Source organism: Coptis chinensis, chromosome 2 (assembly GCF_015680905.1).
Source record: "Coptis chinensis isolate HL-2020 chromosome 2, ASM1568090v1, whole genome shotgun sequence".
Lineage (NCBI taxonomy): Eukaryota > Viridiplantae > Streptophyta > Magnoliopsida > Ranunculales > Ranunculaceae > Coptis > Coptis chinensis.
The window spans coordinates 78,082,415-78,096,414 of NC_141457.1; the positions used below are offsets into that span (position 1 = coordinate 78,082,415).

A 14,000-nucleotide genomic window follows, 5' to 3' on the forward strand; every position below is an offset into this window, starting at 1 on the left:
TTGGAGCCATTGTACAAATTGTCCATTGGTCTTAAGTTAAATGATCGAGGGCATGTATGGCATATCATCCTAGTATACTGCTAGGCTACTCCAGTGTTAGAGTTGCTTAATGATAAAATTTAAGCTCTACTCAATGTTGATTTCAATAAGAAACTAAGAGTAAATAACTTACATCAACCGAATATACTGTTGAAAGTAGGAAGGTCAAGAAAATGCCACATAATAGAGGTGGTGACTTAAACATCACTCCCAGGGCAATGCTCTGTGGAAGTAGAAAATTAACAAAAAGTAAGAACATCGAGCACATTAGTAGCTCTATATATGGAAATTACTTACAATTTTAATTAAATAGTGAATTATTGTTTGAGACTGATATAGCTTCTTTTGTAAATTTAATAGTATTATCTAATTTGTAGCAATGCGTACCACAATGGCTGAAATGGACACTACTGCAATGCCAGCTTTTAAACTTAATTCTCCGGAAACAAGTGGAAGATTTGGTTTGTTAATCTGTACGGAAAAATCAAGAGAGTGAATTTTGAAATGTTTCAAAATGTGTGGGCAAGCCTATTTTTAAAGAGATCAGTAACTTGATAGTGTGCAAGCGGGGTTTGAATCTCATACGTTATTTTATTTTTTGGCATGTGCCAACTAACAAAGTTGGTAAAACCTTTGGGTACGTGATGATACCAGAAGTCTGGGGCTCCCGCCAACATCAAAGAGTTATTGGTCTCATTTTTAATAGGTTTGCCAATACATAAATAAAAGTTAGTGAATTTTGAATGATTCACAATCTATTTATTTGATTTGTACATACCATGTCGATTTCAATGTCGAATATATCGTTTATACCAACCATATATTTGTTCATTAACACCATTGGTACCAATGCCTGCAACAACAATGACATACTATATATGAAAAACCTGATTTAAGTTGTTCACAAATGTTGTTAATTTGTTATTTTATTATTCAATAGTCAATACCTTCAATAATCCAACAAAAAATGTCGGTGAGAGATCAGAGAAGCATAGAAGCAGATGTTATTCCCATAACTTGTTAACAACGGAGGTAAGAAGTTATTTTATTTTATTTTTTTTTTCTAAATAAGAAAAAAAAATTGTAATGATGAATGAAAAGTTACATGGCAAGTTTTGGTATTACAGTAACATTTCTAAATTACATGAAAAGTTAAGATGTATAACATTATAAGCTAATTAAGTAACTTTTTTTATTTTTATTTTTATGCTATTTTATAATGGAACTAACAATTGACATAATGATTCAAGTTTTTTTTTTGTTGATTCTGTCTATTTCAATTTAATGCCGTCCAAAATAAATAAGAATTAAAGTAGAGGCACCAAGTTGGAAATAAAAAACGACAAGTTGAATCACTATGTCAATAGTTTGTTATGTTGAAGTTATTTAAAACAGGCAAAATTGTTGAAGGCAATAAGGAACCAATTCATAGAACTTACCGTGGCAACTATTGTGTATGGGCGAGAAAACTTATAGAGTGCATATAATTGCTTGGACATCTTATCCCATGAAAAAATGGATTCTTCTTGTACAGATCCTTCTCCACTTTTTGATGTAGTAGAATAAGAACAATTCTTTAATGAATCTTTGTTGCTTGAAATTAATGGTTCTTCAATCTCTCCAAGCTTAAGCGGCAAAAATGCAAAGAGTTTTAGATGACATCTTATTGCGATATTATGCGTTTCTTTCTTCTGGTCTGGAAATCTAAGACTAAGACCTACATATGCAAAATTCAGTTTAATAGAAACAATTTGAGGTAATAACTACGTACGTAAAATCATCAAAACATACAAATTGTGTTTGAATTGGTTCAATAATAATGAAAGAGTCGGAGAAAATTATGAAGTAACTTTTTTGGTTATGATTCATGAAATTCAAGCATAATCATGTTAATGGTGCGCTAATTGGTAGTTTGTTTTTAATTTTTCAGCCTTAAACACCGTTGAAAACTTAGTTTTTAGCATTCAACACAAGGTTAGTTGTTTGGTTTTTTTATGGGTCTTCAACATTCAAAGGTACAAAACCCGTTTCAGCATTCCGCATTCACTTCCTTACTGAATGCTGAAAAAAGGGACGCTCAAGTTAGGTTTACACCCCTACCCTTCCATAACTTTTTCACAACTCATCTTCTCCTACTTTTCTCATAACTCTTTCACAAGTCATCTTCTCCTACTTACTTTTTGTTGGTTGCGCTCTAGGTAAGTCGTGTTTTTTCTAGCAAAGATCGATTTCTCTACTAGTTAATTAAATTAGTTCAACGTATTCGAACTTGCTTGATGTATATTACATAAAGGTCGTTATTGAACTTATTATTTATGGATGACCTTATGGTTACTGAACTATTGTTTATGCTTATCTTTTTGTTTTTTTGTTTTTTTATCTTATATTACTATGAGTATTTTAGACGTCAAAATGTTGAATAAACAAAAGAAACTATGTCAAATTCATTTACTCTTTTGTTTTCAAGTTAGTGTTCAAAATAGATTGCAAGGGTAAAAATATCCAAATGATTTATATTTAGCATTCAGAGTCAGGTCATTCCGACAGAAAACATACGTTTTTATGAGTTAAGAAGGTGGACCCATTCAACATTCAGAGTTAAGAGGCTCGAAAAACAAACGACCCCAACATTCAATGTTGTTTTGACCTCGGTGCAATTTTATTTATTTACTAGGGTATACCTGTGCCTACAGCCCGCAAGGCCTCGACGCGCTTGCGGCGCTACTCCGACACTCGATATTTTAACGTACAACACTGATCAACTCATCGGCGCCTTCGGTGCTACCGTAAACGCGACATAACACTAAGAGCCTAGTAGGTGCCGCACTAGGTCTATTGTTTGTTGTGACTTAAGGTCCTAAATAGTTAAAATCCCAGCCCATAGTCCAGCAACTATTGTTGACTAAGACAACACTGACCCACCACAATTGATTGAGTGGATCACACACAATGAAGAGTAAACAACTCAAGGCTTGTAATACATTAGATCTGCCATGCCATAATTTTTTTAGAAAGATTTGTAGCCGCCGGATGGGGTCTTTCGGGCCCTACACTGTTCTGTTTTGTTAGATATATTTATTTTAATTTTTAATTTTTAAGTTTATCTATTCATTGAAGTCAAAGTTACAAGTTTAAAATTTGTTTAGTATCGTCTGAACTCCAGTGCATGGTACAAAATATCAGGATATGGGTATTTATCGATATTCAATTTCTAGATATGTATCGTGGATATATCCTCCTCTTTGGGGTATTTGACATTGTTTTACATGCAAATATCGTGGATATATCCAAAATATCGAAAAATATCATGGATATTGTAAATATTTCTTAATATACCATGATACATTATTTATATTTATTTGAAATATAATGTTAAATATTAAATAAAATGGTTATATACACAAAATATCTCCAAATATTGCAAAATATCTCCAAATATCACAAATATCATCGAAATATCAATGATATTTACAGTCGTATATATCTCTGAACATATCGTGATATTTATATATCTTTCTCTGAAATCTGGATAGATATCCCCAAATATCACGATATATTGTGATATTTTGTACTATGTTCCAGCGATTCTCGCAGTTCTTCTTCAATTACTACTCATTGTAAGCTCTAACAGTAACAATTTTAGATTCATACCCAATTGATAATCTTGGTTCTTCTCCTCCTTATATAATTTGTTCCCCAACGATCCAACAGTCACATTTTTACTAAGGGAAACACATGCTGATAAAGCGATTGAGTTAATAAAATATTACTGGAAAACCTAAAATTAACATATATGAGGTGAAATATGAGACAAATTTATACCTCGTATTTGTGTTGATGGCCTTATTTTTCTTCCTATACCACCTGCAATTTAAGAAGGCAAAACAAGATGAAATCTAATTAAAAATATCTATTCTAAGGAGAATAACATAATAATTGACTATTACCCAATATTGATTAAAAATAACTTTCTACACTAATCAAGTACCGGTTTGAATTGCCAATTTTAGAGCAAAGTGCCCATGAAGAGGTAATCCCAGACCCACAAATCCCAAGTTAAGATGCAGTAACTGATGCAAATGTAGTTATTACACATTTACACTACCGGTGCATGCTCAAGGACCAGACGCTAGTGCTGGTTGTGGTCAAGCTCTAGTAATTTCAGAAGCAGTGCAGATTTCTACGAAATGGGCTGACGTGTGCGAAGATCCTGAAGGAGGCTTCACTCCAGTCACCAACAAGAGACCTAACAAGGGCAAGGGTAAAGTCCAACCCCAGGCACCACCTCCCAACACAAGGTCTAGGCCACGAGTTAATTCCAATCCAAATCATATCGTTCTAAATGAAGATTTTCTATTGGAATATAAGATCAAGGTACTACAAAAGATAAGGCAGTATGCCAGTATGTAGCAAGGTTAAAAGATCTGCAAAGCCATTTTACTGCTGATTTGTTTGTATAGCTGAACCTAATGGATCGGAAAGCTAATAGTGGTTGTGTTTCTTTTTTGGGATTGAATGATTTGACTGCCCACTTTTTGCACAATGAATGTAGAAGTAGAAAAGGAAATATATGGGTCTTCTGGAGTTCTGGAAGTGGGGAATGATTGTCACCCTAGCTGGCATGTCTAACGGTCTAACCAACACATCTCCCTTTGGTATGATGGGTCTCTTTTCACTTTTGTTCATGCAAGAAGCTACCTGGCCACCTGGGTCACAGGAGGGGACTATGGTCTGATTTGCAATCACTATACACGAATAGCCCTTGGCTATGGATAGGTGACTGTAATGTGGTAATTAATGAAGTCTTCCGAACCCCCAACACACACACACACACACATTAGTACGTCAACTCATCTCTCTGAATGCGACTACAATGGAATTTAATACACTTGGTGTAACAATCGACATGATGTTGGCAGGGTCACATGAAAATTGGATAGAGCATTATGTAATGTAGGATGGATGGATAAGTTTCCTGGTTGGAGATACAAGGTCCTTTGCAGATTTGGTTCAGATCATTCAGTTCTCCACTACTCGGCAATACTTACTAAACCTAAGAACATTCCTTTCAGGTTTAAGCGTGGTCTTGTCATGAAACCTTCTTGCACTTTGTCAAATGTAATTGGGATCCGAACCTGGTTGGTACTCGTATTCTCGCCTTAGTCAATCAGAAACTCAAAAGATTAAGAGAATGAATTTGTGGACAGACATCAAATTTCTGTCCACAGGACACCATCACCTAATTGGACCACATCTCCTATTTCACCAACTGGACTAAACAGACTTATCACGTTAGTTTTCTCGTTTTTTCATTTTTTCTTCTTTTTTTTCTTTTGTTCTTATAACAAAACAAAAACTAAATAAAATAAAATAAAACTAGATAAGTAAAAATAAAGCACGACTCACAAGAAATAAATAGTCTGTCTTTCATTTTCTCTATAGCTTACTAGCTGCTCCTCCAAAAGATGAGCAGGCGAAGAACAAATGACCACCTCTCTCTTTGGTAACAAGAATATTTTTCAGCAAATCCTCGTATCCCTTATCTTTGTAATATTTTCCAGTTTTAAATTTGTTTTGAAGCATTGATTTACGGGGTTGAAATATTTGGATTTGTAGAGTTGTTCCACAGCCCCAAATTTGTTTGACAAAATGTCTCACTAGCCTTGTTTTTTTTTCGTACTTATGTCTCACTGGTTCATTTTAAGAAAATTATTTCTTGTTTTTTCAATTTATATTTAATGTTCGTATTAGATGGATGAAAGAGAATTTGCTACTGAACATAATTCAGTTGGTTCAGAAGAAGTTGTCCACGAGGAGTTGATTCCAAAACTGGGAATGCTCTTTGACAACGTGAAAGAGGCGTATGACTGCTATAATGAATATGCAAGATTGGTTGGGTTTAGCATTAAGATAAAAAGGACAAACAAACATCGTGAAGATCATACTAAAATAGTGCTTCAGACTCTTTGTTGTTTTTGTGAAGGCGCGTACACAAAGGTCAAGACTCCTACAAAAAAGAGAGAAGAGAGACGATTCGGTTGTATGGCCAAATTTCAGACTACGCTTAACAAAGAAGGAAAATATGTGTTGTCCAAGCTCATAGTGGAACACACTCATGGCCTTGTCCCGCCATCAAATTCCTATTTGCTTAGGTCTCACAGAGGTGTCAAAGATTCTCAAACTGGAATTATGAAAAAAATGCGAGATTCTGGACTCAAACCAGCAAATATCTATTATTACTTTTGTTCAGAAGCTGGAGGAGCTGAGAACTTGAACTTCATCAAATCTGATTGTAACAATTTACTGCAAAGGGTGCGAGATACGAAAAAAGGGTGATGCAGTTTGTCTTCTTGATTTTTTCAAGCAAAAAAAACAAGAAAACAAACATTTCTTTTACTCTTTTTTGACTAACAAAGAATGTGAATTTCGTTGTGTCTTCTTTTGTGATGCATTATCTAGGAGAGATTATGGGTTGTTTGGTGACGTGATTTGCTTTGATACAACTTTTCGAACAAATAACTATAATTTGGTTTGGGCACCGATAGTTGACATTAACAACCATGGGCAAACTGTAATATTTGGGTGTGGCTTGTTAGAAGGTGAAACAAGTGATGCTGTTATTTGGATGTTTAGAACGTTTTTAGAAGTTATGGGAGGAAAGCAACCAAAGACTATATTTACTGATCAGTCCCAGGCTATTGCAAAAGCCATCAATGTAGTATTTCCAGAAGCACGCCATGGATTATGCTTGTGGCATATCTTAAATAATGGAGCAAAGCATTTGGGGAAACTAATTGGTGAATTTCCATGTTTTCCACAGCGGTTCAAGCACTGCATATACAATCCAGAGACAGAGGAAGAATTTGAAGAGAGTTGGAAACTATTGCTTAAGGATTATGGTTTGGAAAGGAATGACTGGTTGATTGCATTGTATAAATTGCGCCACAAGTGGGCACAAGTGCATGCCCGTGATTTTTTTTGTGCGGGTATAACTACAACGCAAAGGAGTGAAAGCATTAATAGGTTTTTGAAGAATTACTTTTACAAGTAGTACCATTCTTCGAGAGTTTGTGGACCAATACAACAAAGCAATGGCCAGTCGACGTCAAAGAGGAAAGGAGGCTGATAATAAGACACAACAAACCATACCGAACTTGTGGTCCAAGTGGTTGGTAGAATCTGAAGCATCAAAGGTTTATACAAGAACTATGTTTCATTTTTTTCAAGATGAGTACAAAAAAACTCTTGATCTTCGTTTGACATTGGAGAAGGAAGAGGATACCATTCATACTTATGTAGTTGCAGAAATGGGAAGGAAAAGGAGCCGTACAGTTACTTTTAATGTAACCAATAAGTCAGTGCAATGTACTTGTAGAAAGTTTGAGTTTCATGGGGTTCTTTGCTGTCATGCTTTAAAACTTTTTTGTGACTTAGAATTTTCAAGTTTACCATCTCAATACTATTTGAAGAGATGGACTAAGAATGTAACAGATGAGGTTGTCTATGACTCCTATGGAGAAGCAATTCCATGTGACATTGATCCAGAATCCACTGCTCGTTACAGTGAGCTTTCACATATTTCACAAAGACTTGTTGCTAAAGGTGCGAAATCTGAAACTTTGCGTATGATTATGAAATCAAAGATGTTACAAATAGAGGCCGAGGTGGATGCAATTGAGAATTGCGAGGAAGAAACTAGAACAAGCTCAAATAAAAGAAAAGGCGTCTCTCAAGGAGGTCGGAAAAAAAAAGTGATTCGAAAGAAATGGGTAAATGTATACTCTGAGTTTTGTTTAACTTATTTGCATCTTAGTTTATTTTGTTCGGAAATAAATTTATAACGTGGTTTGTTGTTGCAGATGACAAAGGAGAAGAAAATGTGGCTATGCAGAATCTTCAAGGAGGGTCATCAATCTTGAATCATCCCACCGAGGTCATAGTTCACTTCACCCAAGTTCGATGTTCTTATATTTCCATGTACTCTAATATCTAAGTGTATGTTATTTTATTATATAGGGGGACATGTCTAATTTTGTTGATGGTACTAGAAAAGAAAATACGACCACATCACACATACAGGGAAATACATTAGCCTCGAACAAATCTAGTCAGGAAGGACATCATAACAATTCAATGCCAAATGCTATGGAAGATGGACAAGTTAAAAACCCACCAACAAGAAGAGGTCCAGGCCGACCTAAAGGAGGAGGTCGAATAAAGGGTTGTTTGGAGAAAAGACCACGAAAGAAGAAAGGCAATTCAAAAGAAATGGGTAAATGCATGTTCTTAGTTTTCACGAATTTATGTGCATCTTAGTTGAGTTTGTTCACAAATAAATTTACAATGCGGTTTGTTTTCACAGATGGCAAAGGAGAAAAAAAATGAGGCCATGCAGATTGCACAAGGAGGGTCGTTAACCTTGAATCAGCCCATGGAGGTCATACTTCATTTCATAGAAATTCTATTTTTTTACACATGTGCTTCGACATCTAACAATCTAAGTTGCATGTTATTTTATCATACAGGGGAACATGTCTAATTTTGTTGGTGGTACTAGAGAATATAATAGAACCACATCAAATATACAGGGAGAAACCTTAGCCTCAAACCAACCTAGTCAGGTTATTTTTTAAGTACTTCCCATATGCAATCTCTAAATGTTTCTGATTTTCTAATTAATTAGAAGTATAATCTTATTGCATGTATTGGCACTTACTAAGCTTGAACTTTTTGTAGGCATCTATTACAAATATCCAAGAGTATCGAGCACCTGTGCGAAGATTAGATTTTCCGTATTGATCAAAATAATACGGTTTGGGATGATGGACAAATATTTTGTAAATTTTGTTAGTATTTTTGTTTAGTGGTATGTTTTTGGTAGATTTAACTGGATGCCCTTTTGTGAATTGAAGTGGATCCATTTCTTTTTGTAAATTACCTATTGCACCTGCATCCATGTTTAGAGAAGCTCAAGTGCACATTTGACTACACATGACGCAATTGTTGAATGCTTGGAGGTGCAGATCAAGTTGCGGCATGCTACAAACTTGGAAAACTATGAGCAAATATTTAAGTGTTTTAAGTGGGAAGACCTCTTAGAATTCTTGTTGTAAAAAACTATTTTCATATCAATATATTGAGCCAATATATTTGCTCAGCAAGTTTAGAATTCTTATTGTAGGTCGATTTATATATATATGTATGTGCGTGCTCACGTTTGTGTTTCTGCTACTCAGATAGTATGTCTTGCTAGTACGTTTATTGTTGGAGAAACTAACTGCAAGCTATTCTTAAGAAAGCCTTTCTTGCACTGGGAGACTAGCTGACATGACTCATCATAAGTAAATTTGGAAAGATAGTTTGGAAATTCAAAATTCACGAATCGGTAGATTTACAACGCAACGCGATTGAATCCAAAACATTGTTGTTATGTTACAAGAGTTACAATACAAATGAAAACCTTGTAATTGAAACACAATACAGGGACACTGAACACAAATGGAAGCCTTATAACTGAAACACAATACAGGGACACTGAACACAAATGAAAGTCTTGTAACTGAAACACAATACAGGGACACTGAACACAAAGATTCATCTCATAAAAAAATAATATGACACTCGCTTACATACACACGCATTTCCATATCATTACTACTACATTCTTCTTGAAAGCAATCAAATTGTTGTTCATGCTGACCAGAGAACTTTGAGATAGTAGAGGTTTAAAAGACATGCAAGAAAAGGCTAGTGAAACATTTTGTCAAACAGTTGTGAGGAATTGTGTCGAATACATAAATTCATAGATTTCTTTCCCCTAATTGCTTTCAAAACGAATATGAATTGTAGCCCATCCGACCATATGAAATTAAAGTAATTTGCACCATTGATTTGAACTTGTCTATTCTCTTCCACCATCCACACCATCTTCCTGTATATCATTATATCATTGTTCACTATTTAAACCCATCTGAAATTGAAGCCAGAGAATAGTCCATCTTCCTGTATATCATTATATCATTATATCATTGTTCACTATTTAAACCCATATGAAATTGAAGCCAAAGAATAGTCTTGCGTTAAACCTCGAAAAACTAGAGGATAAGATGGAGGACACAGAACATAGAGAGGGGCGAAGAGGAGAGAATAAAGACCAAAGAACTCGTGCTTTATTTTTAGATATTTAGTTTTCTTTTTATTTTGTTTTGCTATAAAAAAGAGAAAAAAAAAATGAAAAATGAAAACTGACGTGCCAAGTTTGTTTAGTCCAGTTGGTGAAATAGGAGATGTGGTCCTGTGGACAGAAATTTGATGCCTGTGCACAAATTCGTTCTCAAAGATTAAAACTAGCTCTTAAAGTCTGGAGCAAACACTATAGAACGCCAAAAAAATACACTGTAGAATGCCAAAAAAAACATTAGAAAATAATATTATTATATTACATTAATATTGACCATAAGTCCATAACTCGTTTTAAACAGTAACAAAAACACACTCAAAATGAATGAAGCCAAAATACTGAAGTGAATATTATACCTTGCTGAGAATTCTTACGGACCGCAATACAGGGTTGGACAAAGATAGAACCCATAACCAGAGAAACTTATGCTCCTTGTTGCAAACTTTGAATTGCAAAAGCTATATTGCTACAAAAGGGACGCATTTGGCCATTTATATTTTATAGTGTACTGTGCTGCAAGAAGAATTAAATCCTCTCGTTAATATATTATGTTCAACACGAGAAGACTCAGTATTTTGCTATACCCTTTATCGACATTTAATGATCTCGAAAACATATAAAATAAGATATATGTATATTTGAAAACATTAAGGCACTAGTACCATAGAAATTAAACAACGGTGAATTGCAAAAGCGTGGCACTCGCCTAACATAAAATAATCCAATTATTTTTTGTTTACAAATGTTGTCATCTTTGGCTTCTTTGCTCATATTATTCACAGCATGGCTGTTTTTCATTAATCATTTAAAAATGGATTATTTAAAGTTTAATAAATGTGCCACTTGCTTCTTAGAATAATGTTCATTATAAATTGCAGAGTATATATGATGCACATTCGTATGAAGTGGGAAAAAAATCAATACCATCATCAATCCAGTAATCTACCCGGTCAACTCTTAACATGCTAAGAGCATTTGCAATGCACGTGATAGAGGGGAAGTGATAACTATCACCTACTTTTCTCCAAAAGTGCTGTGCAATGCTGGGTGATAAACTCGGTGATAGTTTTCCCGAGTTCAAAACAAGGTGAAACCTTCCACCGAGTTTATCACTGACTTGTTAACTTCGGACGGGATGTTGGATTCCGTCTGGATTACAAAACTCACCAGACGGAATCCAACATCCCGTCCGGAGTCCTAACGGCTAGTGTACCAACGGTCAATCAGAACGGTCAAAAAAAACGGTCAAAATAAAAAACTTTGGTATATATACAACATTTGTTTCATTTCAACTCACACTTCCAACAATCATATATCATATTTCTTCTTCTTTAAAATCAGTTCTTAAAAAAACCAAATATCAAATGGCATCAACTCAAGCATCTCAAGCAAGTGGTAGCACTCAAGCAAAAAGCGAGAGCTCACTTTAGAATGTCCGATGATCAAGCTCTATGTCTTGTTTGGATAAAATTAGTGAAGACTCCATTGTTGGTGCTTTCCAAAATGCAAAAGGATTTTGGAATCGTGGTAACAAACGAAGTTCAATCAAGCACGTGGGTCGGATAGGTCTCCGATTCAATTAGCGGTAGGTGGAAATATATTTCAAAAATGATGAACAAATTTGTTGCAATTGTGAATGCGGTGGAGGCTCGACATGCAAGTGGTACAACAATACAAAGCCGGGTAATTACAACGTTGTCAATTTGGAATTTATTGATTATCTTAGTCTTAGTCTAATTATTTCCGTCTTCGTCTAATTATCTTAGTGTATTTATTATTTCCATTTTAGTCTTAGTCTAATTATTATCTTAGTCTAATTATTATTGCAGTTTAATTATCTTAGTCTTAGTGATTATTTTAGTCTAATTACCACCATTTTTTTTTTAGTTGTCCGAGGCAAGGATGACGTACCAACTACAAGAAAAATCGGCTTTTTCACTTGATCATTGTTACGTTATACTCAAGGATAATCCAAAGTGTAGTAACGCTTTTGAGGCAAGGTCAAGCCGCCCCAAAAGGAAAAGGTCGCAAAAATGATGGTGAAGATTCAACTTCTAATTCACCAAGTGTTGGTGGAGTTGAATTGGAGGGTTCTCAAGAAATAGAGCGTCCAAAAGAAATGGAGCGTCCTCTTGGATCGAAGAAAGCCAGGTCCAAAAGGAACCAAGAAAAATCAATTGGTATGTTGGAGGGTTATTTTACACGTTTAGAGGATACATTTTCACAGGATGCAAATGAAACACAAAAATGCTTAGAACTTAGGGAAAGGGAACTTGCATATGGTCAAAGAACTGTGATGGCAAGAGAAGAAAAAAATCGGATTCAAGCAGAAAAAAATCAGGTTCAATTGGAAAAAAAATCGGCTTCAAAAGATGCAATATGAAGCTAAGATTTTAGCGACCGATACAAGTGTCCTCCATCCCGATACCGCTTTTATAATCGAGCAACAACAAGCTGAAATACGTGCTGAATGGGGAAGGGCTAGAGGTGGTTCTAGCTCTAACTAAGCTTATGTATTTTAATTATCTAGTATTTTATTTTAATTAAAGCACTATGTATTTTAATTTCACTGTCATTTTAATTAATGCACTATGTATTTTAATTTCATTGTATTTTTAATTAATGAACTATGTATTTTTATCTAACTGTTTTTTTTAATTAATGCACTATGTATGTTCTGTCCAATATAATTATTTTCATAGAAATACAATTACCAATAAAATTAAAATACATTGTAATATAGTTCATTAAAACACAACTCATTAAATACGTTGGAACTACATAGGAAATACATTAGGAAATACATAGGAAATACGTTGGAACTTAATAGTTCACGTTAGGAAATACATAGGAAATACACTTTCATTTCCATTTTAATTTTCGCCTCCTTCTCCCTCATCTGGATCCGACCAATTTGGATCATAAATTGGTACCGGATCTGCTGTTTCTTCAATGCCAGTCCAATTAAAAACATGTTCAACTAAGTCTTTTTGAAGATTAGTATGTGTAACTTCATTTCTGATCTTATTTCTTGCTTCAATCATCTGATAGACAAAATGAAAACCATCATCTTCCTGAAAGAGCGCATGTATTGTTTCTTTCCTCTGACCTTTCCAATTCCAAACTCCACTTTCACGTTCATTCTCAACAATCATATTATGCATTATAATGCATGCCTTCATTATATCTCCAAGAACAACAACACTATGACAACGCCGCAAGCCTTTAACAATATGCCATCGTGCTTGCAAAACTCCAAACGTCCTTTCAACATCCTTTCTTGCAGCTTCTTGATGTTGAGTAAAGATCTTTTCATGCTTATTTCTTGGATAACGAATGGCTTGAACAAATGTGCCCCATTTTGGGTAAATACCATCAGCAAGATAATATCCCATATCATAGTCATTACCATTCACATTAAATGCAACAGCAGGAGCCTCACCTTGCTCCAATGATTCAAAAATATGAGAACGATGAAGCACGTTAATGTCATTATGCGAACTTGGTAGGTCGAAGAAGCAATGCCAGATCCAACAATGTTTGTCTGCAACGGCTTCAAGTATCAAAGTTGGTTCCTTCTTGTACCCCACATGTGTTCCAGCCCATCCACTTGGGCAATTCTTCCACACCCAAGCATACAAATCGATTGATCCAAGCATTCCCTGGAAAACCCTTTGCCGCATTTTCAGCTAATATCCTAGCGATTAATGCGCCTCACTTGGTCGCCTCAAGTACTCTTCCTCAAACGCCGTGATAATTGCCTTTACACCAACGCTTCATA

General features: G+C 35.0%; 1 protein-coding gene across 1 annotated transcript; it reads right to left on the minus strand.

Moving 5' to 3' along the window:
- Nucleotides 1-50: 50 nt before the first annotated feature.
- Nucleotides 51-10,730, minus strand: LOC147518015 (putative homogentisate phytyltransferase 1, chloroplastic). The gene is made up of 6 exons (XM_086594725.1): nucleotides 10,576-10,730; nucleotides 3,862-3,903; nucleotides 1,479-1,756; nucleotides 818-892; nucleotides 427-510; nucleotides 51-262 (listed from the first exon to the last, which is right to left on the minus strand). The coding sequence occupies exons 1-6, from the start codon at nucleotides 10,628-10,630 to the stop codon at nucleotides 143-145; spliced, it is 654 nt and encodes a 217-aa protein (XP_086450851.1). The 5' UTR covers nucleotides 10,631-10,730; the 3' UTR covers nucleotides 51-142.
- Nucleotides 10,731-14,000: the final 3,270 nt, after the last annotated feature.